The sequence below is a fragment of the Portunus trituberculatus genome, chromosome 31 (assembly GCF_017591435.1).
Source record: "Portunus trituberculatus isolate SZX2019 chromosome 31, ASM1759143v1, whole genome shotgun sequence".
NCBI classification, from domain to species: Eukaryota; Metazoa; Arthropoda; class Malacostraca; order Decapoda; family Portunidae; genus Portunus; species Portunus trituberculatus.
In genome coordinates, this window is record NC_059285.1 from 26,364,328 (window position 1) to 26,391,548 (window position 27,221).

At 38.8% G+C, this 27,221-nt stretch overlaps 1 protein-coding gene across 6 annotated transcripts in view; it reads left to right on the top strand.

The window, feature by feature from the left end:
* Positions 1 to 27,221, top strand: part of LOC123511364 (bromodomain-containing protein 7-like) — a 473,159-nt gene that overhangs the window by 393,263 nt on the left and 52,675 nt on the right. For 5 of the 6 annotated variants that reach the window (XM_045267176.1, XM_045267177.1, XM_045267178.1 and 2 more), the window contains 2 exons: positions 5,299 to 5,414; positions 25,504 to 25,662. In XM_045267176.1, the coding sequence (XP_045123111.1) occupies positions 5,299 to 5,414; positions 25,504 to 25,662 (275 nt within the window). The remainder of the gene's footprint in view (positions 1 to 5,298; positions 5,415 to 25,503; positions 25,663 to 27,221) is intronic. The other variant, XM_045267179.1, reaches the window with a different exon arrangement.

Consider the following 27,221-nt stretch of genomic DNA (forward strand, 5'->3'; position numbering starts at 1 on the left):
CACACACACACACACACGTGCATGAGAGAACTATATAGTAATAAGAAACAGGAGGAAGTAGTAACAAGCCAGAGAGAGAGAGAGAGCGGAGATCTTTCTCCACACTTCAGTGTTAATCCTATAATTGGTTCTGCAACGTTTGGCGACGCCGCAGCCGGGGAATCCCCGATAGGTCTCACCTCTCAGCGGCCTTCATATATGAGTCGGACTATAATTTTGGTTTACAATAGCTTTTTGAGGAATGCATTTCTAGTGTAAAACGAGGACTTACTATATGTATATATATATATATATATATATATATATATATATATATATATATATATATATATATATATACATACATACACACAGGCAACCCCCAATTAATGAATGTTCATGCGATAAAATTTTGTTACAACAAACATTTCCTTTTACTACCATCTCGTATAACAAACACCAAACTCGCGTTAACAAAATTTTTATCCAGGTCATTTTTTCCAAGTTTGAAAGCCCTGCTGTAACACGCAAGCCGACAAACTTTTGAATATACCAGTGCCTCTCGTGGACAAAACGCGCACCACTCACTCGCCAACCCTTCCCCGCTCTTAGTTGAAATCAATAACAGTGTCCAGCAGCAGCTCGTCCTCCCTCACTCAACATGCCACCAAAACTCCCTGCAACCAGCCCTGCAATGTTGCCTAGCATTGGTAAGAAGACCAGGAAGTCTTTTACTCACGAAGTGAAGCTGGATATTATTCACAGACATGAGAGAGGCAAGAAAACTAATAGCATTGCTCGCCACCATGGCTTGACTCTATCTACTGTCTCTACTATTTTCAAGTCAGCAGACTCTATTAAGAAGGCTGGTGAGACCGTATCTTCCTTGCAAGCTAAAAGAACCACCCGAACTCATGACTGCAATGGATAAAATTGAAAGCCTTGTGGAAATGTGGTACATAAGTTTTGTATGCTAGCTAGCGTCTTTCCCACTCCACTCTCCCTCCCTTCATAAATTTAAGATCATCAACATTATAAAGTTACTTACGTACATACATACATTAGTGTACATTATAATGCCTTAGTTTTAAATTAAACTGCTTAAATGTTTAACTTCATAATTTTTACTTTCATTAAACCTTTTACTGTACTATGATGCACTCTCGCTTTGTTTACTCTCAATGGAAGTTCATGTCAGGGGTCAAACTTGTTATAATTGGTTCGCTTAATGAAAATTCAGGCTACGAACACTTTTTTAGGAATGTAACCCGTTCGTTAAGTGGGGTTTGCCTGTATACATATACGGTAAGTCCTCGTTATATGGTACATATGTGTTCCTGGAAACCTTACCGTAAATTGAAATTACCGTATACCAAACCCATTATAACATGTAATAATAGGGAATGTGTTCCAGCACGTCAAAAGTCACCCCAACAGAAATGAAAATACATGAAAATCGTCATAAAAAAAAAGAAAAAAGTAAAGTACTGCGCAAAAAAATAAAACGTTTTTATTTACCTTTCACTTGTCATGTATTCTATCAGATGATGTCCCTCCCAAGGCTAAGGGACAATAGGGATTTCAGCTCTTACTCATCTTCTGCTGAGTGTGCAGACGAGGATAAGACGTCATCGTCTGCACTGTCGGACGATGTGGAAGGGTTAGCTGTAGCAGGGTCGGCACATTTCACTGGTTTGAAGAAAGAGGATATGGACCAAGGGCAAGCTGTAGCAGAGTTGGCACGTTTCACTGTTTTGAAGAAAGGAAATGGATGAAGGGCCAGCTGTAGAACCGTCAGCAGTGTATGTGAAAGGGCCAGCTGTAGCAGGGTCAGCAGGTGTGACAGGGACAGCATGTTTGACTGGCTTCAAGAACGAGTAGATAGAGAGGACTGTTTGTTTTTTCTTGTTTTTTCATCATAGATTTCTTGATAAATCTTGACACTTTTCTCTACATCATGAGCCACTTTGCTACTCCTGGTAGGACTTGGGTCACATTCCTTCAGGGTTTCCAGAGCTTTTTCGATACCACCGAGACATTCTCTAAGAGTTTTGATGTCCAGGCCACGCACAGTTTCTTCTTCCTCGTCTACCTCTTTTCTGTCTCCTGTGATGCCTTGTCTTGCTCTATAAGTTAATTTGAGAGAGGTTCAGCATGGCTTTCCAAAAGATCTTGAATATCATCAACTTCATCGAAGCCAGCCCTATGGCACAGATTTACTGTTATTTCTGATTGCACCGATGTCGTCTTCAGCGAAGCCTGGGAAGTCATGCATGCATTCTAGCCATACTTTATTCCACGCCAAGTTCTTGGTAGACGTCTTCACTTCGTCCCAAGATGACTTGATGTTATCTAAGGCGTGCTTGACGTTATATGACTTCCACCATTCTCTGATAGTGGGCTTGCCAGCCCCATATGTGCCCTTATCAGTTGCTGCATGGTTCGCCGCTGGTAGTAGGCTTTAAATGTTTGCCATAATTATGAATATATTTGTGCTTACAATAAACCTTTAATATTCCATTTATTCATCTAATTTGTTATGCATGTAAGTAATATGTAATGCAGTTAAAAAAAAGGGAGGGGGAGAGGAAGAGATAACAGGCTCCAAGATGGTCAAGTTGAAGTCAGTACTGTGAGTGGCAGGGAGGTGTGGCATGGATGATGTCATCACCCCTGCTCCCCCACGCTGGGCCCTCTCGGATGACATGAGCAGATACTGTATCTGTGAATTTTTCTTACTGTATATTGAATCGAGGGTAGTAATTTCCAAATACCGTAACTGTGAATTTACCTGGTAAAAAACTACCATATAACGAGGACTTACTGTATATATATATATATATATATATATATATATATATATATATATATATATATATATATATATATAGTGATACCTTCAGATACAAATTTTATTTTTTCCATGACGGAGCTCGTATTGTTAAAAAAAAAATTCCCTTTGAAATGCATTGAAATGCCATTAATTCATTACAACCTCCCCAAAAAAGGCACCATAATTTTTTTTACATGTTTTCAGGCAAGAAAAAAGGAAATTATAAATAATAATTATTGAATAGAATCATTGTAAATATAACAATACTTTTATAAAGGGGTGCATTTCATGGGACGTTACCTTACTGCATCCCCACCCTCACTTGCATCTGTCAATCAGCTGGATTTTACAAATATAGCCATCCACATAAGACTGGCTGCTCTAATAATGACAGAAGAGCTCATTGATGGCCACATAAACATTATCCATACCAGAATGAAAAGTGGCTTGAAGTGCATCCAGGAGTGAAGCAGGGTAGCATAACTTCCCCACCACTCTTATAGTGACAACACACTTCAAAGAGAACAAACACCCACCACAGAGGAGAACATGAAATAATGCTATATGCAGATGATATATCTGTACGGTGTGATGAGAGACAAGATTTAGAGGAGGCTCTAATAAGATGAAATGAATTGTTGATGGCAGTAGGGTTGACCTTAAACTTAGAAAAGACAAATATGGAGAATTAGTTGAAATGATGAATATGAAATGAATGTGATCATCCAAGATAAATTAGTGAGAAATGTGAATGAAGTAAAATATCTTGGAAGCTTGTTTTCAATAGAAAGGAACAATAAGGCAGGAATAACAGACAATTAAGAGATGCAGCAAAAAAATATAGGTCTAGTATATACTTTAATAAAGGACACAAACATTCCTTTAAAATCTAAAAAAAATCATATTTAAAAGTATGTTAACACTGATCTTAATGTATGGAGTGGAATGCTGGGTATTAACTACGAAAGAGAGAGGCAGGATTCAAGCAGCTGAAATGAAAACATTAAAGACAATGGTTGATAAAACAAGAATGGATAATATGAGATATGCACCAATACAAAAAGACATTGGAGTAGTATCAGTACAGAATAAAACTGATGCAGCACAGTTGAGATGGATAGGACACCTTGAGCGAATAGACATAGAGCGGCAAGAAGAAGTGAATGAAGATCAAATGGTGTGTGACTAAGAGGATGACCAAAAAGAGATGGAGCAACAGTAGACGAAATACTAGAGAGACACTATATGCCTTCGTGGGGATCACTGATAGAAGAAGGTGTTATTTGATGACAGAAGAGAATGGAGAAGGAGGCTGGCCCCACTGACAGAGTAGTAACTCTACTTGAAAGGTAAAGAAGAAGTAGTGTTTTATCAAAGTTGCATAATCTGAACATGCATATATTTAGAAGTACATCTATTTATGCTTAAAAGTTAGCTGTTGCTGGTTACACATCTAAAAAGTCTTTCATGCACTTGAATAAGCATAACTTCATTATATTTTATGAAAAACCAGTTGATGCAAGCATGACAAGTTAGAATTTACTTGGGCCTTAACTGATAGTAATCATTCATGTAAATGTGCACTGTCCTGTTTAGAATAATTCCCAGAGGCTTCCTCTCCAAAATAATGACTAGGTATATGGTAACACTTACCAGTTTGCCACACATCCTTAATACCCTCTTTACATATAATCAGTCCACCTTTTCCTGCCATTGAGGCAGTATCTGGCAACTGCTAAGACATACTGGGAAGAAAAATCCCACCAGCTGATAGGCTGTTTATCTATCTTGAGTTTATTTTGACGATATTTTATGATTTTAGATTCACTGAATATTGGTTCTATAAATAAGGTGTTCAGCTAAATGTGGGTGATGAAGGTTGGCTAGCCTGATTGGAGGTGTTTTATTTTTATTCCCATCTCTCACCATATTAGAGACAAAAGGGAAAGATTTTTTTTTCCTCCCAGAGAATTCATACATCATTTCATTATGATGAATGTGCTTAAATTGTGTTTCATGAATAGTATTATGCATGTATATATTTTTTTTCAATGTAATCACGTTTGTGTGTGTGAAGAGAGAGAGAGAGAGTGTTGTAAACATCAACAACCTGGTCATATCATTCAACCCAAGATCTTAACAGAATGTGCCAGTTACTAATTATTTGATATGTAATAACTACACTCTAGATACCATTGTGTGCAAAGAAATACATTGCAATCACTATGAAAAGGAACCATGCATTTATATAGCTTAAATAGTTTTCTGACATTTTAGTAATGTATGAATTTTATCAAGAAAATTAAATATATAACTCATTGAGCATGCCATCAGGTAAGGGTTAAGTATCTCACTAATTAAGGGGAAAAATTTGAACAAACACATTTGAGATATCATTTGTCTCTGTATTATTTTCATTTTGATGAGAGGAAAATTTTCATGTTGTCAGAAGTGGTATTTCATAAAACAATTTTGTTGGTCCACAGAGAGCTTGGAGGGCAGGTTGGAACCCAGGATCAGAAGATAAGTTCCAACATTGACTATGGAGCCCTCCGAAGCCTTTCAAATCTTGGAATTGACATCGCCTTTCTCAACCATTTTGGTGCGTATAGTTTCATTTCTGGAAAATTAGACTCTCTCTCTCTCTCTCTCTCTCTCTCTCTCTCTCTCTCTCTCTCTCTCTCTCTCTCTCTCTCTCTCTCTCTCTCTCTCTCTCTCTCTCTCTCTCTCTCTCTCTCTCTCTCACACACACACACACACACACACACACACACTTGTGACGTGGTAGAAGAAGGACGCAATACCGTCGCTCCCGAGAATCAGCTGATCTTCACTACCTTTGTTTGGGTTTACAGTGGCCTGGGCGATAAGTGTGGACTCATTTTTTTTCATGAATACAGTGTTAGATAATAATGAGTGAGAAAGATATTCCATCTAAATGCAGGTATGTGACAAGGGAAAGAATGAAAGCTGATGATGACAATGTTGGTGAGGGAGAAAGAGAATTTGAAGGCTTTAATACGCAAACTTCACTATTTGATAGAGTCTTGACTATCGAACGTAAATTAGATAAATTGATAAAGGAGAGTATGGGAATGAAAGAGAATGAAGAACAGGATAAAGAGCTCCAGAAATTGAAAGAAAGGATAAAAAGAGTGGAAGAAAACGAAACTAGGCTAAGAACCGAAAATGAAGAATTAAAAGTCCAAATAGCGAACTATAAGAAATTGATGGAAGAAGGACTCGGTAAAGCCGAGAAAGAAAAAGAGAAGCTAAAAGATCTAGTTAACAAAGAAGAAGAAAGAGTACAAGACGTGATTAAAAAAAGAAGTACAAGCATGGAGAATCCAAGATAAGAAAGACAAGGAATCATTTCAAGAACAGTTAAAAGAATGAGATGAAAATATGACAAGCAAAATGATAGGAGTCCTCAAGAAAAAAGAAAATTTAGTAAGAGAAATTGTGGAAAAAAAGAAGAGTGTAATTATTTTTGGACTGAAAGAAAAAAATGTTAAATATAGACCAAGAAGGGAAAAAGACGAAATGAAATCAGTAAAAGACCTACTAAAACATCTGAATAACGAGGATAGACAGAACTTAGAAGAGGAAGTAGAAGAAATCCATAGAATGGGACCATATCAAGAAGGAACAGTGAAACCAATTAAGATGTTACTAAAATCACAAGCAGCAGCAGAAGAAGTACTATATAGAAAAACGAAACTCAGAGAAACAAAAGGTTGCAAAGATATATTATATAAATAAAAAAAAATAGAAACGAGGAGGAAAGGAAGAGACACAATGAACTGGTGGCAGAAGCAAGAGAAAAAAATAATGAAAGGTCAGAGGAGGAGAAGAAGGCATTTTTTTTTGGAGAATTATAGGAGACAGGATAAGGAAATGGTATATAAAAGAGAAAGAAGAGAAAAGAATGGAGCAAGTTTAACTGAAAATGATAAGAACAAGAGATTAGAAATTATGTATACAAACATAGATGGGATTTTATCTAGTAAATTAGAATTAAGAGATTACATAAAGAAAGAAGAACCAGATATTGTATGCCTGGTGGAAACAAAGTTAAATGAGGCAATAAAAATAGACATAGATAAAAGGTATAATATATGGAGGAGAGACAGAGTGGGTAAAGGAGGAGGAGGAGTCATGATGATGTTAAGGAAGGAGATAGTGGTAAATCAAGTGGAGTTTGGGAAGGAAAATCAGAAATACTGTATGTTAAGATGCATATTAACAAAAGGAGTTAACAATCATTGGAACATATGTGCCACCAAAACAAACTCATGGACTAACCAAGAATATAAAGACATGATAGATGACACAATAAGGAGTCTTACAAGAATCATTAAGGAAAGGAGAAAAGTGATATTGGTAGGAGATTTCAACTGTAAAGAGGTAGACTGGGAAAATTATGAAAGTGGTATGGGGGAAGATGCCTGGGAGATAGATTCCTGAACCTAATGATAGATAATTTGATGGTCCAAAGAGTAAAGGAAAACACAAGATTCAGAGGAAACGATGAGCCGGCAAGATTAGACCTAGTTTTTACAAGGGATATACCAATTAACGATGATATAAGATACAAGTGCCCATTGGGAAAGAGTGACCATGTAATATTAGAAATGGATATAGAAGAAGGAAAGGAAGATAGAGATGAATCATACAAAGGAGACCGATTAAATTACAGAAAGGCTGATATTGAGAATCTCAAGAACTATTTTAAAACGTAAACTGGGAGGAGATGGAAAACTCATTAACGGTTCAAGAGAAATATAACTTATTTTTGGAAATATACAAAACTGGGGTCAGGAATATGTTCCGAAATATAGACCTAAAGAAGAAGGAAAGAAAGATTGGTTTAATGCAAGATGTGCTAGGGCAAAGGAGAAATGAGATGGAGCATGGAAAAGGTGGAGAAGAAACAGAAATCCAGAAAATAAGGAAAACTTCAAAACAGCAAGAAATGAATATGCTAAGGTGAGAAAGGAAGAAGAAAAGAACTATGAAAAGGACATTGTCGAAAATGTAAGGAACAACCAAAATTGTTCTACAGATTCATAAATGGAAAAATAAGACCAAAAGAAACAATAGAAAGGTTAAAAGGAGAAAACGGAATGGTGGAAGACCCAAAAAGTATGGCAGAACTGTTAAATAGTAAATTTCATGAGGTCTTTACTAAGGAATCCAAATTTGAAAGACCACAGGTTAATAGAGAGACTGTCCATATGAAAGAGATTAAAGTAACCAAGCTTGAAATAAAAAAGTTCATGACGGAATTGGATGAGAAAAAGGCAATGGGACCGGATAAAGTCTCAGGCAGAATACTGAAAGAATGTAGAGAAGAACTAGCAAGTCCAATATACAACATCATAAAATGCTCAACAGAAAATGGAACAGTGCCAGTGGAGTGGAAAAGAGCTGAGGTGGTTCCCATATATAAGAGCGGAAGGAAGGAAGAACCTTTAAATTACAGGCCGGTATCACTAACTAATGTAATATGCAAGATGTGTGAAAAAGTAATAAAGAAGCAATGGATTGAGTTACTTGAAGACAACAAAATATTATCAAATAGCCAATTTGGTTTTAGAAAAGGTCGGTCATGTGTAACAAATTTATTGAGTTCTATTCTAGAATAGTTGATAAAGTACAAGAGAGAGGGGGATGGGTTGACTGTATTTATTTAGATCTAAAAAAGACGTTTGATAAAGTGCCACATGAAAGATTACTATGGAAGTTAGAGGAGAAGGGTGGCTTAAAAGGAAGCACATTGAGATGGATGAAGAATTACTTAAGGGGGAGAGAAATAAGGACGATAGTTAAAGATATGAAGTCCAAGTGGAGAACAGTAGACAGCAGAGTGTCACAGGGGTCAGTATTGGCGCCAATACATTTTCTCGTATATATAAATGACATGCCAGAGGGAGTGAACAGCTACATAAATCTGTTTGCGGACGATGCGAATCTGTGTAGAGTCATTAAGGTGGAAATTCGTTAATTTGGTCAAAAAAATTGAAAAATTGGAAAATTGGTACTTGGGTTCGTCTCTGGAGAGGGAAGCCATGGCCGAAGTTGCCAGGCACATAACGCACTGCTTACCTGGTAATGGCGGGTTTAAAGGGCCGGCCCTTTCAATACCCAAGCGTGCATACGCCCCTTTTTCTTCTAGTCTTTGTTTTGCTTGTATTTATTTTTTTTTTTTTGAGCTGTTTTATTTATTTTTGCGTGATATACAATAGTTTAGTATCAGGCAGTGAGGGTGAGGAAGACGCTACTCCCTCAGTACCAATCGATACAGCCTTAGGGAGTGCACGTGCGTGCACCCCTGTTGATCGTATTTTACATGTGTTGGGTTCCCAAATTGTGACAATGCCACGTGTAAGGCCATGATGTAACATGGCCTGAAACTATCTAAACAGCCACTACCAGCCTCCAAGCAGTTGTCAAGGGATTATGTAAGTACATATCTAAGTTTGGTACATATTGGAGTGAGTTATTTATTTTTTTTATACCATGTGGGCTTTTCACGGAATTTATGGGCTAAAGGAGATACTTTTTAGGGTACCTCCTATCTTAAAGCCCACCTGCTAGGAAACCGTTGCCCTGAGTGAGGAAGCGAGTTATGTGGGGGTTTTGAAGATGTTCACAGAAAAATGCGTTTTTCTCGACTTTCAGTTTTTCAGCATATACTGTTGAATAACTTTTCAGTAATTGGTCAATTTCAAAATTTTTGCAGCAAAATGATCAACAACCTCATCTTAACAAATGCTAGCATGATAATGCATGAACTCACTCAAATAAATTTACAACAGGCTTATAAACTCAAATTTTGATGAAAAAAAAGAACAATTTGGCGTGTAATGAAATTGTTATAACATAGGTTATGTGTATGCCGATGCTAACATTTATTTGTTGTTATGTATATTATATGTGGTTAAGAGGAAATTGCCACACTGTTATTAGTTTTGATTTTATAATGGTATTTTGAATTATTTTCTTATCGCCGAAAAAATATTTATTGCAAAAAAACTACGCCACATTTGTGTACCAAATTAACACTGAAGACGTACACCATAAACGTACACCTTGTGTATAAATATTATTGAATTCGGTGAAGAAATAGCAATGGGAGAGCCAAAAAACCGATATTGATATCGAGTCATCGAATTACCACCTTAAACAAAAAGAGGATTGTGAAATACTATAGGAAGACTTAAACAAGATCTGGAAATGGAGCAAAAAATGGGAGATGGAATTCAATGTGGACAAAAGCCATGTCATGGAAATGGGAAAAAGTGAAAGACGACCAGTGGAAATCTATAATATGGGAGATGGAGTAGAACTAGAATAAGTAAAAAAGGAAAAGGACTTGGGAGTGACAATGGAAGAAATTAATCAATCGGTAAGCCATATTGATAGAATTTTCAGAGAGACGTATAATTTGCTAAGGAATATTGGAGTAGCATTTCACTATATGGACAAGGAAATGATGAAGAAATTGATAAATACTAAAATAAGACCTAGATTGGAATATGCAGGAGTTGTGTGGACTTCCCATAAAAAGAAACACATAAGAAAATTAGAGAGACTACAAAAAATGGCTACAAGAATGGTTCCAGAATTTAAAGGGATGACACTATTTTCTTTTTTATATCAATCATTTACAATCTGATTCTTATGATTTTTTATTGTTACTATGAGCTCAGTACCACAAAGAATTTCATTTTGTATACTACTATGTTACAATTTGATAATAAAGTTATCTTATCTTATCTTATCTTATCTTATATGAGGAGAGACTAAAGGCTATGGATCTACCAACCTTGGAGCAGAGAAGAGAGAGAGGGGATCTGATACAAGTTTATAAATTGATTAACGAAATGGATGAAGTGGATAATGAGAAACTGATCCTGAGAGAAGAATATGATTTTAGAAGCACAAGATCGCATAGTAAGAAACTAAGGAAGGGACGATGTCTGAGACATGTTAAAAAAAATTTAGTTTCCCGCAAAGATGTGTTGAGACTTGGAACAGTTTGAGTGAGGAAGTGGTGTCAGCAAAGAGTGTACATAGTTTTAAAGAAAAATTGGATAAGTGTAGATATGGAGACGGGACCACACGAGCATAAAGCCCAGGCCCTGTAAAACTACAACTAGGTAAATACACACACACACACACACATACACACACCGCGTAATGTAGTGATTAGCACGCTCGACTCACAATCAAGAGGCCCGGGTTCGAGTCCCGGTAAGCGACGAGGCAAATTGGCAAGCCTCTCAAAGTGTGGCCCCTGTTCACCTAGCAGTAAATAGGTACGGGATGTGACTCGAGGGGTTGTGGCCTTGCTTTCCCGGTGTGGAGTGTGTTGTGGTCTCAGTCCTACCCGAAGATCGGTCTATGAGCTCTGAGCTCACTCCATAATGGGGAAGACTGGCTGGGTGACCAGCTGGTGACCGAGGTGAATTACACACACACACACACACACACACGAGAGAGACACGGTCGAGGGCAGACGCACTGGCGCGGTTCCGACAATCAGCTGATCTTCATTACATACCTGTTGTATAGTATTTACAGTGGCCTAGGCAGGTAGTGTGGACTCATTTTTTTTTTTTTTTTTCTGCATGAAATCAATTATTAAGGAATGATGAGTGAAAAAGAGATTCCATCAAAATGCTGACATGAGAATAGAGAAGGGGCTGATGATGATTATGATTTTCTATCATGATGTTAGTGTACTGAATGATTTCATTTAGCATGTCTTCATCAAAGAAAAGCTCAAAAAAATCTAGTGGAGTTACTGCTCCTCTGGCTGATGGTGTTGCAAGGCTAGGAGTGTATTGAGCTGAAGGCTGTAGCAATGTTGGCCTTTGCAGTGATGTTCTCGACCAGTAAATTTTGTCGTGAGCACGACGTTCGCTTTCAGGCACTTGAACAATGTTCACTGCAGTAGGGGTGGCATTACCATCCCCACCCTGGTTGTCAGTGGTTGAATAGTCATGGGCAATACAGGTTGCTTCATCTTCAGTGTCAGTGGTTGAAAATTCATGGGCAATGCAGGTTGGTTCATTTTCAGTATCAAGTGCATGTGGTGGTTCGTAGTCTGAGTCGGAGGGAGTGTCATCTGTGTCAAACTCAGTTGGTTCTCCATTGTCTGCATCAGAAATGATGTCATCAAGATCTGAGTCATCCTGTGTCATTACACGAGGTTGCTTTGTAGTTAACGGTGTTGACATGAGCGGCAGTAATTTCTGCTTGGCAGTGCCACGTGAGGTGGAGAGGCCTGAGGGACCTGCAACAGGTGATGATGGTGGGCCTGCAACAACAGTTGGTGGCAGTACCTTTGCAATTGGTGACAAACTAGGGTGATTTATATCCTCTCTGCATTCAATGATTTTCTGCTCCTCAGGCTGTTGCGGATATTTCACTGGAGTCACACGTCTTCATTGTAGAATGTTCTACATCAATCACAATGTCAATGCCATCTGGATGTGCATCTTCTGATAAGGGATGGCAGGCTGAGGGTGGTGAAGCACTGTCATGGCTTACGTAGGGTGGCGGAGGTGGTGAGGTGTGTGACTCAGCATCAGGGTCATCTATGGCTGTTTCATATATTTCCGTGAATGTAATATTACCAATTAAATCTATTGTCTCCTCAGCCAACAGCTGTTGTAGATGGGCCTCACTGAGTCCATGGTGATGTGCCATGGCAAATTTACCTGTGAAAGACAATAGAAGAAAAACAAAAAAGAAGTACTACACGCATGTAGACTGAAAGAACAACTATAGCAGGACACTATCAAATATCACTGAACATATTTACAATGCGCTGTAGACTTTTAAGCTCTGTAAATCCCTTCTAGAGGGATATAAACATTATTTTTCCTACATAGGATCAGAAATTATTTTATTTCATAAATGGACGGTGTGACTCACCTGGTGTCACAGCACGTACATATATATGAAGGAGCAATGCTAGCACAGAGTGCCTTCTCTTCCTATGAGATCTGATGATAGACTGACGCACGCCTAATACACATGGGCATTAGAACTAAGCACGCAGGAAAAATGGCGCGTTTTTTCAAAACGAGGAACAGCATGACTCCACGTGGAGTCACGCGACTGTACTAGGGTTAAAGAGGAGGGATATAATAGCTGGAGAAGAGACAGGAAGGGTAAAGGGGGGAGGAGGAGTGCTAATAATGGTTTGTGATAATATATGTGTGGAGGATGTGCAATATGGTGAGGACAAAGTGGAAGTAATGGGAGTAACAATCAAAACAGGAATTGAAGAAAAGAAAAATCATAGTTACATATGTGCCACCTAAGACAAATACATGGGGAACTGAGGAACATAAAGATATGCAAAGAGATTAAGATAACATAACATAACATAAATAATAGGATAACAAAGGGCCACCAGGGCCCATCTAGGTTATCCTGTATCTGTCGCACAGTGACCTCGTCATCAGTACTTAAAGATACACTTACAAGTACACAATACATTATATACTAATTCTAAATATTTGGCCCATTAACAGGGCTAAGTCCTGCAGCGAAGTCCTCTACAATTTGTGGTCCCCATACATGGGGACCATGTCTTATTTAACTATAGTAAATTTCTTATAAAAACTATCATGCAGTGCTATACATAATTATAAATCTAATAAATTTAAGTGCTTATCTAATCTGTTTTAAACATTGTCAAACTAGTGCTATTTACAACCGTCTCTGGCAATGCATTCCAGAAGTCTACCACTCTATGACTAAAGAAATATTTTCTTATATCTAACCTGCAGCCTTGCTTTCTAATCTTCCTGCCATGATTTCTAGTCCTATTTCCCTCCTCTAAGGTAAAGAAAGATCTCACATCTATGTAGTTTGTATCTGAGAACATTTTAGATAACTCTATCATATCCCCTCTTATACATCTCCTCTCAAATGAAAACATGTTTAATTCCTTTAATCTATCTCTATACTCCAGGCACTTTAATGCTGGTATCATCCTAGTTGCTCTTCTCTGAACTGCTTCTAACATGTTGATATCCTGCCTATAGTGGGGTGACCAGGCCTGTATGCAATACTCTAAATGGGGCCTAACATAGGAATTGTATAAGCTACACACCACTTCCTTACTTTTATAACTAACATCCTATTTGCCCTATTTCTTGCTTCTAAACATTGCTTTGAAAATTTCATAGTCCTGTCTATCACTACTCCTAAATCCTTTCCTTCCTCTACTGCCTCTAGCCAACATCCCTCCATCTCATAGTTAAAGTTTGTGTTGTCTTTACCTAAATGCATAACCTGACACTTATCAGAATTAAACTCCATCTGCCACCTGTCTGCCCATGCTATCAGCCTGTCCAGGTCTCGTTGTATTCTGTAATTGTCCTTTTCACCCTGTACTGCACATGCTATCTTAGTATCATCTGCAAACTTTGATACTTTGCTACTAATTCCTATATCTAAATCGTTAATGTACACCAAGAAAAGAAGAGGTCCTAGCACTGATCCTTGGGGTACCCCACTAACCACTTCCTTCCACTCAGACATTGCCCCATTTAATACTACTCTCTGTTTCCTATCAGAAAGCCATTCACTAATCCAATCAACTAACCTACCCCCTATCCCATGTAGTCTCAATTTGTACACTAGCCTCCTATGCGGTACCTTATCAAACGCCTTGCTAAAATCTAGATATATAACATCTATGCTATTTCCATCATCTAACTCCTTGGTAATATATTCTAAGATATCGAGCAAATTTGTAAGACAGGACCTCCTGATCTAAAGCCATGTTGGGTATCTCTAATTAATCTATTCTCATTTAAATGCTCCCAAATACTACCCTTAATGATTTTCTCTAGTATCTTACATACTATACTAGTTAAACTGATCGGTCTATAATTATTCGCATCATCCTTCCTACCTTTTTAAATATTGGAGTAACATTAGCTAACTTCCAGTCCTGAGGTATCTCAGCAAACCTAAGTGATCTTTCAAAGATTAACTTAAGTGCTTCAGAAATACTGTCTACACCTCCCTAAGTACTCTGGCATGTAGCTCATCAGGACCACTAGCTTTCCTATCGTCTAGTTCAAGAATAAATTTCCTAATAATTCCCGGTTTTATATCAATATTTTCTAAAGCTCTTAAACTACTCGTCGCACTGTTTGTAACAGGATTTCCTATTCTTTCCTAGTAAATACTGAAGAAAATTGTTCATTCAATAATTCTACTATGTCTTCATTTTGATCCACTACTACACCATCTTTTCTGAGTGGTCCAATCCTATCCTTATTTCTTTTATCACTGACCTTGTAATAACTATATAATTTTTGGGATCTTTACTCCCAGCTCTAGCTAGTTTTATCTCTGCCTGCCTTTTACTTTTTTTATAACCTTACTCAAATCATCCCTGACCTGTCTGTACCTAATCAAATCTACATCTTCCCACTTTTCTGCAACTCTCTGTATGCCCTCTTCTTCTCTCTGATCTGGCTACCTATCTCATGAGTCCACCATAATGGCTTCCTGTTTCTCTGCCTTATATCTTTGTAAGGGATACACTGCATCACTATACCCTTTACTACAACCTTAAAATATCCCACATCTCCTGTGCAGTTTTATTTCCAAAACTATCTTCCCAGTTTACCTCTCCTAATAACTGACGTAACCTACCATAATTGCCTTTCTGATAGTTTGGGACTCTAGTCTTATTCACTATATTATCCCTACTGGAATTAATGATAAATCTAATTATATGATGGTCACTGTTTGCTAAAGTCTCTCCTACCTCAACTTCCTTTAAACAATGCTCAATATTTGTTAGTACTATGTCTAAAACCTTCCTCCCCCTAGTAGGTTTATCTACCATCTGCACTAAATAGTTATCCTGAAAACTTTCCATAAACTTATTTTCACTAGCATCTCCTACCATCCTCTCCCAGTTTACTGACTTAAGATTAAAATCCCTAAGATAATTGTCTGACTAGTACACCCCTATTTATCTCATCTACCATAAGGTTGTCTACATCTGCTGACTGGTTAGGTGGCCTATAAAAGCTCCTACTCTAATAACCTTACTTTTGTTTACTCTAACATCCAGCCATAAGGACTCTACTCTGTTATCTACCTTAATACCATTAACCTGACTGGAAATGAAGGATTTTTACATAAATAACTACTCCTCCACCTATCCTACCAATTCTCTGGTGTAAATACATAATGTATCCATCTACTTCATATTCTTTCCTATTTTCCTAAACTTTTCCTCATTTACCCATGCCTCTGTGACACATACAACATCTAAGTCCTCCTCAACTATATAACTAGATAACTCGTCCTTCTTGTTCCTAAGACTCCTGGCATTTACATAAAAACATTTAAGTCCTGCTACCTTCCTAGATGCTGTCTCCTTATTTGGAATCCTAATCTTATTCTCTCCTATTTGCACCTGGAAATCTTTCCTAATCTTTTCACTATCTCTGTTTATCCTATCTAATTTATGTCTAGCATCTTTCTTCTGGAATGCATTTGCTACCTCACCCCTACACTCCATCCCAACTCCCCTCCAGACATCCACTCAGCACATCCACACCCTTCCTACTCAGATGCACACCATCCCTAGCATACAAATCCTTCGCCCATAGAACCTATCCCATACATCCACAAAGCTGACACCCACATCCTTACACATCCCTTTTACCTGATCATTCACACCAATGGCTCTAGACAACCATTCCTGCTAACATACACACGAGGCAAGATTCCTGACACTACACACCTCCTACCACTCTCCCTTATCTTGCCTAACATTTCCCGAAATCTTGCCACTAACTCCTCCGACCCACCTGCTCTGACATCGTTCCCACCTACGTGCAAAACTACTACACCCTCCCTCTCCATCCCCCCAACCCTCTTCTGCACCTCCTCACTCACTGCCTTCACACCTGCACCAGGCATACACACGTTCGTCCTCCTATCCCTGTCTTTCCCACAGAAAGTGCTATCTAAATACCTAACCTGAGAGTCACCCACCACACACACCTGAGGTGTGCTAGGCACAACCATCCTCCTCCTCTCCTCTACCCCCTTCTTTCTCCTTTCACTCACCACAACCACTTCATTCACTCCACTCTCACTCTCCCCTCCCCTCCAACAAACCGAACCTATTTTCACACTCAACAGGTTTAGTCCTATCCTCCCTAACTGTCTCCGCTTTCCTTCCCCTCGCAACCTGCCATCTCTGCCTATCCTGACTACTATCTTTCCCAGTCTGGCTCGCCTGCTCCCTCTTCCCCACTCTGCTCTTCCCGACAGAGGGCCAAGCCACCCTGTCGCCCTCAGAAGGTCCAACCTTCGGCCTAACACTGATCTCCTGCCTAATTTTTTCCACTGCCTCCCAAGCCTCTTAACCTCCTCCTTCAATTCAAAGATGAGAACTTCGTTCGCACTTTTCCCCTCACTTAGCTTTCTGATTTCCTCTCGCAATTCTCGGTGCTCAAGAGAAAGAACTAAATTCTCGCTCTTGAGCCTACACACCATACACTCAGAAAAGTCAACGACCTTCCTGTCGTGCCCACACATCTCACACACAACAAACTCTCCCAATCCCACCTCAATACTCTCTTTCACGCACTCAATCACACTCTGATATACCTCAGTAGCTATCGCCATACTAATTTACAATGTTAACTCACAAACAAATAAAAATACTTGGTGACGGCGGGGTGGGGGAACCGCGGTGGTGGGAGGGCCTAAGTGAGGTCAACTAATCCTCTTTCAAGGTCAATTTGACGGTTACAAGCCTAGTCTCCTCGCTCTACAAAAATACTTTTAACTCACAAACACTGATTCTAACCACTATTTCACTCTAATCTAACACTTGCAGTACACACTTTCACTTCACTAACACTCAAAAGCACCACACACAGACACCAAGCACAAACACCACTCGCGAACTATAAAAACCACAGCCAGAAACGGAGTGCACACACAACACGTCCACTCGCCACCACAGCTACTCGCAGATCTTCAAAGATATGCAAAGGTGATTAAGTGCCTAGATAATATGACAAGAAGACATGGAAGAATACTTTTAGTTGGAGACAAACTGTAAAAAAGTGAACTGGAGAGAGATGAAAGTAGTGGATAATGCTGGACAGTGGAGTGAGGAGGTGCTACAGTTGACTATGGTTAATACAATAGCTCAGTGGGTGGTGGAGTCAACAAGGTTGGGGGGGAAGAAAAACCAGAGCCCCCTACCATCATACAATACCTTTGTCCAATGGGTAGAAGTGATCATGTGACATTAGAGATAGAAATACAGGAGGATGGGATATGATTCAGAGATGACTACAAAAAAGAGATTAAATTATGCAAGGGCAGATTTTGAAAAATTAAGGAACTTTTTTGTTGATATTGAATGGAGAAACATTATGTACAGAAAGACGATACAAGGGAAATATGAAATATTCTTACAGAAATATAATGAAGGAGGAAAGAAATATATACCTTTTTAAAGAGTTAAGAAAAAATACATGCTTGGTACAATGCTAGATGCCTAGAAGCTAATAAGTTAAAAGATAAAGCTGGGAAGAATCTCATAAAGCAGAGAAATGACAATAACAGACAGCAGTATAAGGATGCTAGAAATGAGTACATTAGAGTAAGGAGGAAGGAAGAAAAAAACTTTGAGAAAGATGTGGTGAATAAAAGCAAAGACAAACCCAAACTTTTCTACAAATTTATAAATCGCAAAATGAAGAACAAAGAAACAATAGAAAAAATAATTGAAGGAGAGAAGACATACCAAACACAGAAGGAAATTTGTGAAATAATGAATGAGAGCTTCGAAATAGTGTTCACTACAGATGATTTTACAGAACCTAATAGGAAAAAGCAATGGAGCTGGATGGTGTATCAGGCTGGGTGCTAAAGAGGATAGAGAGGATAGATGCTGCACCACAGCTACCGCAGATGTTGTTTACATTGTTCCACTCTCAGTGATAAGCGTTGGAGGAGCTAGGTAAAGAAGGGAGGAATTTGTTTTTGTCTTTGATACACACATATACTTTATCAATGCATGAAAATATTTATACAGTACCCTCCCGAGTTTAGTGCTTGCTTTCTTCTTAAGATATAGCGCCAAACTCGAGGATCGCTAAACTCGGGGTATTGAAAACAATGTAAAAACGCTTATTCATTCTGGCCCGGGACGAAGCTGATTTTTTTTCCTCCCCACTATACTCCCTTATTTCAAAATACCGATAAATTGGTGGGTGTATTCAGTTTCAGTGAAGAATGCTCTTAAGACGAAAAAAACTGGGATACACACTTTATTGAAAAGAACAAAAAGAGAAAAGAAATAATAAGAACTCTAACAGCACATAATCTCACTCTGGGGCATGGTCCGCTAGCGCAAAGCCTTCAAATTCGTTGCCCAAATCCACGGGGGCTACATTATCGTCGACCAGCAGCTCATCACCATCATCCTTCTCAGCAACAACAGCAGGTGGTGTGTCTTCTCGCTTGTCATGGTTACTGAAGTATCTTGTGATCAAGGCCTGTTGTCGTTTTTTCGTGCCGTGCATCTGTTTGTATTCATTTAATCCCTTTTGAACTGCGTGGATGCATGTCACACGTCGGTCAGAATTTGAATCAAAATTGCAAATGGCCTCCTTTAATTTTTCTGTAATTGCAAATATTTCTGTTAATTGGTAAACAGTAAGCTCATCTTCCTTTTCCTCTTCTTTTTCTTCTTCCTCGTGCTCCTCTTCAAGCATGTCTTCCGCACTAGGTTCGGCGACTCTCTCTCCAATAAGATTTTCTATGTCAGCAGCACTGACAATGTCATACCCACTGATGGGTAATGTTTTGGCGTTGAATATTTGACGGAGATTGTAACCGCCGTCCTCAGTCATCTGTTTCAAGACACCAATGAAACTTTCCACCTCTTCTGTAGATGCGTCTGCTGCTTCACCCAGACATCGTGCCCTCTTGAATGAGTGTCTTTTTTTGAACCTTGAAAACCAGCCATTACTAGCAGAGAAAGGTGGAGGATTGTCAATGTTTAACTTACGTGCCACTACAGCATATATTTCTCTTGCCTTCTGTCTTACCTTACCAGAAGATATGCACACATTTCGGTAATCTTTGTCAACAATATATTTCTTCAAATAGTGTTCTGTTGTTACCATCAACTTGCTTGTAGGATGCGTGATGTGAGCAACTTGAATCACAGAGCTCCTCGGCGTCTTTCAGGAAACGTTTTATTTCCGCACGTTTCGCTCTTATTCCTCTAACAGTAGACTCACTAATGTTGAACAAGTTTCCAACGGCAACAGGTCCCATTCCAGCATCAAGCTTATCCAACACTTCGCCTTTTTCCTTCATGTTTAACAGTCTTTTCTTCTTACCCTGCCTCTCTGGCCTGCTTCCTTTGCAAGTAGGTTTCTTGAGCCACATGCTGCAGTGCCTCCTTTATTTCCTGACATCACAATTAATTAGCTTGCATATAAGAACTATCAAGATGCTGGTGGAAGAGGGCTAAGGACGCGTGCACACGTGGTCAGCTCAGTCAGCCAACTGCAGGAATCTTGGGGCAGCATACGTGACGCCGCCCGGAAGTAAACGCGACCGATACTTGTCAAAGCAGCGCGAAACACGGGGCGATACAGCGCCAAACTCGGGATGGTAAGAATTTAGGACTAAGCGCCAAACTCAAGGATCGCGAAACTCGGATAGCGCTAAACTCGGGAGGGTACTGTAATAAAAGCAGTTTATTTAGTGTTTTTACCTGGGAGACAGACATTTTCAGCAAATGGTGGAGGATGGATGGAGGGAGGGAGGGAGGCACCATTCACACATAAATATTAAATGTATATTAAAACTCCACTTACTTAAATCAAAAAGAAAAGTTCACATAATAGTGTGAAAATGAAGAAAGAACACTTACAATGCACGAGATCCATGAAAAACATATAGATACTAGCGCAGCTGAAGCTGGACCAATGTGCCGCCCCGCCAATTAGCAGCAACATTCCCCAAGCACGACTCATATCTCAAAATTTCACTCGTATCTTAGAATAAAAAATGGACCAAATCGTAGCTCGTACCTCAAAAAAAACTAGTATCTCAGGTAGCTCATATCTCAAGGTACCACTGTATTATGTATGTATACTACATACAACTTGAAATCATAAAAAAGAAAAAAAGAAATTTGTGTTCATTAAGAAACAAATTATTTTTGATATTCGTAAGAGTAGACAGAAGATGAAGCAGTTTGCTGGTAATTATTGTGTCAATACATCCCTTAGTTAAAGTGGAAAAGTAGTGCCAAGAAAACACATGAAAAGTAGTAAAGATGATTTACTTGATGCATCAGTAATAGAATGATATGTAGAACAAAGATCGTGTGGTATTAATGTTACAAGTTCAGTAATATAAACTATTGGCTTTGGTAATTCCAGTGAAAAAAAGAAAACACATTTATTTTATTGTACCTATATTGGCATGTATCGTATGTAAGTATTTCTAATCAATGGACCATCCTTGCCCCTTTTTAATCCATTAAATGGAGGACCTATTATATAAAAGATCATGACTTATGTTCTGACACATGCAAGTGACATTGGTTTATGTTAAGGAAAACTGATCATCCTGCAGATAACTTTTTACCATCTTCGTCCATCCATCCTTTCTTCATAATAATGTACAAAAATATGTGATGGTAGTTTTATTTTAGGTTTAGTTCTGCTCTTAAAAACATTATATCTTGTTACAGGTAATACACTCAAGGTATTTTATTAATTGTAATCATCTGATGCTCACTGACCCAAACTTCACCACAGATGGTTTGGTAGATTGTATGTTGTCTTATAGCACTGATGTCACCTAAAACCATTAAATTCACATTGAAATTTTGGGGTCATCGTATCTGCCAAAATATACGGTAGTATACATATATTGTGCGTCGTAAGTAAACTTGGTCCAGATGGTAGCAAGCTCTCAGCAACCTCTTCATCTCCCCAATACCTTGCAACCAATTAATAATTCTCCCACTGTCTTAAGATAATTATTATCATAGTCAGCATTATAATTGTTGTTATTTCATTTTTATCAGTTTATGTTGTCTATGTAGTTTTAATTATGGCCTTACTTAATACTAGTACCATTGATAAGAAGCATTGAAGGAGGAATGTTCAGTTAATGATGATTTCTTTTACCAATAGTATGTCAGGAAGCTAACCTTGTCGTTAAGTCAAGACAATTTGTAAGGAAAGTGTGAAGTAGTTTAATTTCACAGGTTACATTTGGTGTTGATATTTAATGGCAAACAGTGGCTCACATGATTCCATAGATGTTTGCAGTTTTGGAAAGTTCTTGTATCTCTACTCCTTCACTCTGGATACCATTTTAACTCCTTTGGTTTGGCTGTCATTAACAAAACTTCCAATTAGGTGCAGAACAAAGACTGCTTGTTTATGCATCAATGGAGATGCACTCATAGAGAATTGGGGTCCCAGGCTGGTTGGGCCTGTAGCCTGTTGGTGTGAATAGCCAGTTATACATTTCTAATGGAATGTTGTTGAGTAAGCGAGGATAATAATATTACCACATTAGGCAGGAGAGGCTAGAAGATAGCAGCAAATGTAGCTACAAAGAGAGAGTGAGACAGTCATGTTTTTTAACTGTCAATCAAAGTGCAGACAAACAGCTATGTGTATGTGGCAAAGCATGCTAGAAAATTGTCAATTTTCAGAAAGTTAATAAAAATGTGCTATTGTGACCACTTTAACCAATTGTTTATTAGTTACTTAAACAAACTTTGTTAATTTAGTTAGTTTAATGTATTTTGAATATTTTTAGCATTGGAACTTGAAACTTGTTTGGTTAAATCTTCAGATATTTATATTAAGGACAGGTTTAGATGGGCAATTTCTGGCTGGACTTAGCTGGAAATGTACAGCTTGGCTTAATTGCCAAGTGACCATAAATGCTCTGGCAGTCTAGATTCAGCTAGCTACCCGCTGTGGGCAACAATTTTCTAAGATTAAATGAGAATAGCTATCAACATAAAATTGAAAAGAAAACGAGTAGTATTGGAATGTGTTTGACTGCATCATTATATACAATGAAATTCTAAAATTAAATCTACTTAATGAAATTTTGAAAAATGATATTAAAATCAGTTTGTGTACATGGTCAGCTGAAAAGCCTTCACTCTGCTTATTAAAGACTTTAAGCTTAGTTCTTGCAAGAGTTTATAATAAACACTACTTGTATTCCTTCTTGCCATCCAATAATGAGTTTACTACAGCAGGCAGCTCCTCAGAGGACTCCATCTTGATTGTTTATGTTTTGATGCAGCAGACCAGTGGCTGCACTTTACCATGCAAGTGCTTTTAGCTGAAACCTTTCAGTGGATGGAACTAGCCAGGAAGAAAAATTGCCCTGTTTAAACTCATCTTTAGTCATGACAAAGTTTTGATGTAATTTTCTTATTAGCACACATTTTGCTTAGTACTATGTTATTCTTATTTGATGTTTGTGGTTGTTATTACAGTAAAAGCCTATTAATTCAACAAGCAGAATTATCTGTTTGTCAGATTATCTGGATATATCCCTGAATAAAGTAGTAGGTGATAAAAAATTAAGACACATTGTGCCCCACATAAATGGAATAGGGATAAAGTGTGATGCTTTGGCCACCACTGAACGTCTCTTCTCCAACCAGCAAAAACTTGCTCCATTGTGGCTTTTCATTGGCCATCAGGGTTGGTTTTGGAGGATGGTCTTATGACAAAGAAGCCACTACACCAGGACCTCTTTATAGCTTCATTCGCAGACATTACACTTGCATGCACACATCCAAATGTAGACACAGCCTCTAGCCTTGAACAAGCATTCTTTGATAGAGTTCAAGCTTTAACTTAAATTATAACAAATCAACAAGTACTCTTCTCACAGGTGATAATTATTACTAACATTAATACATCCCACCACTAACATTGAACAACAATGCAATTCCTATCACACATGCACTTGAAATCCTGGTTATAATGCACAAAACTTCCATGTCATTGTAATAATAGATTTGTACAAGTGGGGTCAACCTTCCAACTGGACCGACTCTGCAGACTAATGTAACCACCTAGAACCTGGGTATCATGGTGACATGTAGCTAACTTTAAACCACTTGACAAATGCCATGGCTTCAAAGCGGTATGTGGTAGGAATCAAACCTACGCATGGACGTCTGCCCGATCCCATGCTCAACACCTTATCCACTATGCTACCGCTTTCCTGCACTGCTGCAAGGGTGTTCTGGTGCCTGGTTTCAATTTGTACACGAACCTAATTCTGGCCATAAATGAATTTTTTACCCCACCTTAAAAATTCAGGTTATTGGGAAATTTAAAGTGTCGGTGTTCTGATTAACGAACTTGCATTATTATTGTTATTGTTGTTGTTGTTATTATTATTATTATTATTATTATTTTATTATTATTATTATTATTATTATTATTATTATTATTATTGTTGTTGTTGTTGTTAGTATCATTATCATTATTATTATTGTAATTAATTAGTATCATTATTAATTATTATTATTACATAACTATGTTATTATTACTTATTATTATTACTACAATAACTAAGTTATTATTATTATTATTACAGTGGAGACTCAATACTTGAACGTCTAAATACCCGAACTTTTCAATACTGGAACGCAAAAGTTCAATTTAATACCTGATAGTCGAACGTCCACACCCGTTGTTGCAAACAAAGGCTCCCTGGCGTCCCCCCTTCCCCTTCCACCAGTTGTGACTTGTACTGCCACGGTCATCAGAATAAAATTCTGCAGCATCGTATCTGTAGTTTTCCATTTATAAACTTACATAATGCCAAAGGCTTATTAGTGGTGAAAATATCTGGCAATCAAACGGCCGCAGATTTGGTGGTATACAAAGCTCTGTCATCTCCCTTCTCGCAGCAGCCACTGTACGGTTCTGATACCATATAACTGGTAATACCAGTATACTGGACACCAGTGTGCATCCTTAGTCCTGCTGCAGTCTTGAGAAAAACAACATTCTTCTGTGTTCTGTTGGTAGTTTTTCATTTAGAAACTTGCAATGGCACCAAAGAGGCTTATTAGTGATGAAAATAAGGAATTTGGTGAGAGTGCAAGTGTTAGTGAGCCACAGCACTCCATTAGTGGATTCACAGGAATCATACCAGGAGAAAAGTTACAAAGACGTTTTCATGGATGGTGACTCATCCTCCAGCAACTTCCCTCCTCCTCTTCATCCTTCTGTCCTCCTCTTCTACATTATCCATCACCAGCCTTCACTTATGGTATGTACAAATCAAAATTGTTAAAAAAAAAAAAATTAAAATTTTTATAAACTTGAGGTTTTGCTAAGATTAGAACGAATGACCTGATTTATAGGTATCAATAGTCAAATTTTTTTAATACTAAAACAGCCACTGGGGACGAATTAAGTTCAAGTATTGAGTCTCCACTGTATTATTACTATTGTTGTTGTTGTTGGTCTCATGCCTATAATTTCCTTGCAAGTTGTTGCCTGCTTCATCCCATTTTATTTTAATAGAAAACTGCAAGCAAATCTAAAACTCAACTGTATTTTAATTTCATGATGCAGAAGACCAGGAGAAACGTGAAACGCAGATCAACTCTCAACTTGAAGAAAATGCAACCCTTCTTGAGCAGTTGTCCCGGGAACAACATGAGCGCCTTTCACGTCCATTGCCAGCCTCTTTGAACAATTTAGCTGTTCCTTCACAACAAGAACTGCAACTGGGTGAGTTTCATTGCTGAAAATTGCAATAGAATCATGCATTGTTTTTTTCTAATGAATTGATTATCCAGTATCTTATCTGTGCATGTAAAGAAATAGCAAATGTATTGACACACAAGATGAGAGTAGAGGAGAAGGACCCAAAGCACTGATACATACTGAAGTCCCACCGTTGTGCTTTAGAAATGGTTTGTCTACAGAACTTTTTTTCTGTGTGATTAGGCTCTTTCATGGTTAGATCTACCAGTCATATTTTATTTTTCATGTACAGTATTACACATTGCGCCAGAGGTTGGACCCCTGCATGAAATGCTAATATTCTAATTTTTTTCTCCTTTTCAATAAATTTTATTTCCCATGTTTTGTCTCTACAAAGATTTTTTTTCACTGAAACAGCAACACAACATCAATTTTGAGATAAGGGATTTAAGTATGGAGGGAGAGAGGGTCAACTTTGTAATAGAGCTGCCTCCTAAGTGTTCATGCCCACCAAAGGATGACGCTAAGAGTGGTGACTGGTGACCAAGCCCAATCCTGGGGCCAATCGGTAAGAGGGGAAAAGGAGGAAGTGGGCCATAGCAGTAAGCCTGGCCCCTCCCCCAGGACCTTGGGTAAAGGTCCAGCTGGAGGTGACATGCAGCATTTTACCTCGTACCTCAGCCCACAGGATGGCATACTCATGTCGTCGTTTCAGCCAACAGGGGCTCAATGTCACGCGACCCCCCTATGGCCTAGCAAACCCACTGCTTTCTGCCTTAGAGTGGACAGGCCCACTTTCACTCCAAGCATCACAGCTCCACTCCATTGGTGTCTCCCAGGGCCCACCCAACACTCTCTGACAGCCATCTCCTCAGAAGTTATCTCTCCGATAGGGATGATTGCCGAGCCCTGTTTGATTCACCCTGCCTTTCTTGTTCTAGATGGTGGGGCCCAGGAGCCTTTTTGTCACCAGGACCTAACCCTGCACTTCTTGGCTTGGAGAAATAGGACTGGCCACCACAGAGACCGGAGGGCAGTGAGGGGCATGATGGCCTACATCACTTCTGTGTTTGACTATGTAGTGGGCCAGAGGAGTGACTTGGAAAGTCCTGTCACACCAGGTACTGACTCCTCACCTGCATGAGGGGGTTCCGTCCTCCTTGGCAGGGCGCAGACTGTCTAATTTTTTATGAAGCAAGCTAACAGGGCTTACTTGAAGGCCAATGAGAAGAATCCCTCTTCAGTTGGCTATCCTTTTGGGCAGGTTTACCAAGGTCTGCAACGTAGCAGGTCAGGAGGTGTTTAGGAAAGCTGCCCTAGTTAACTTCCACAAGGCCTTCAATCTTGGTGCCCGAGAGCTACATATCGCTTGTGAACACCCGGAGGTGGCCAGGATGGAGGGAGTGGTTGGCAGATCTAGGGATGCCCTCAACTACTTCTGGTAATTGGGGGCCCTCCAGCAGCTTGTGGCATGCAACGTTCTCCCTCCTCTCTTAGACCTGGAGGAACAGCTCTTTAACCCCTTCAATATGGTGACGCCTATGTAGGCGTCATGAAGGCCCAGTAGCAAATACGGTGACGCC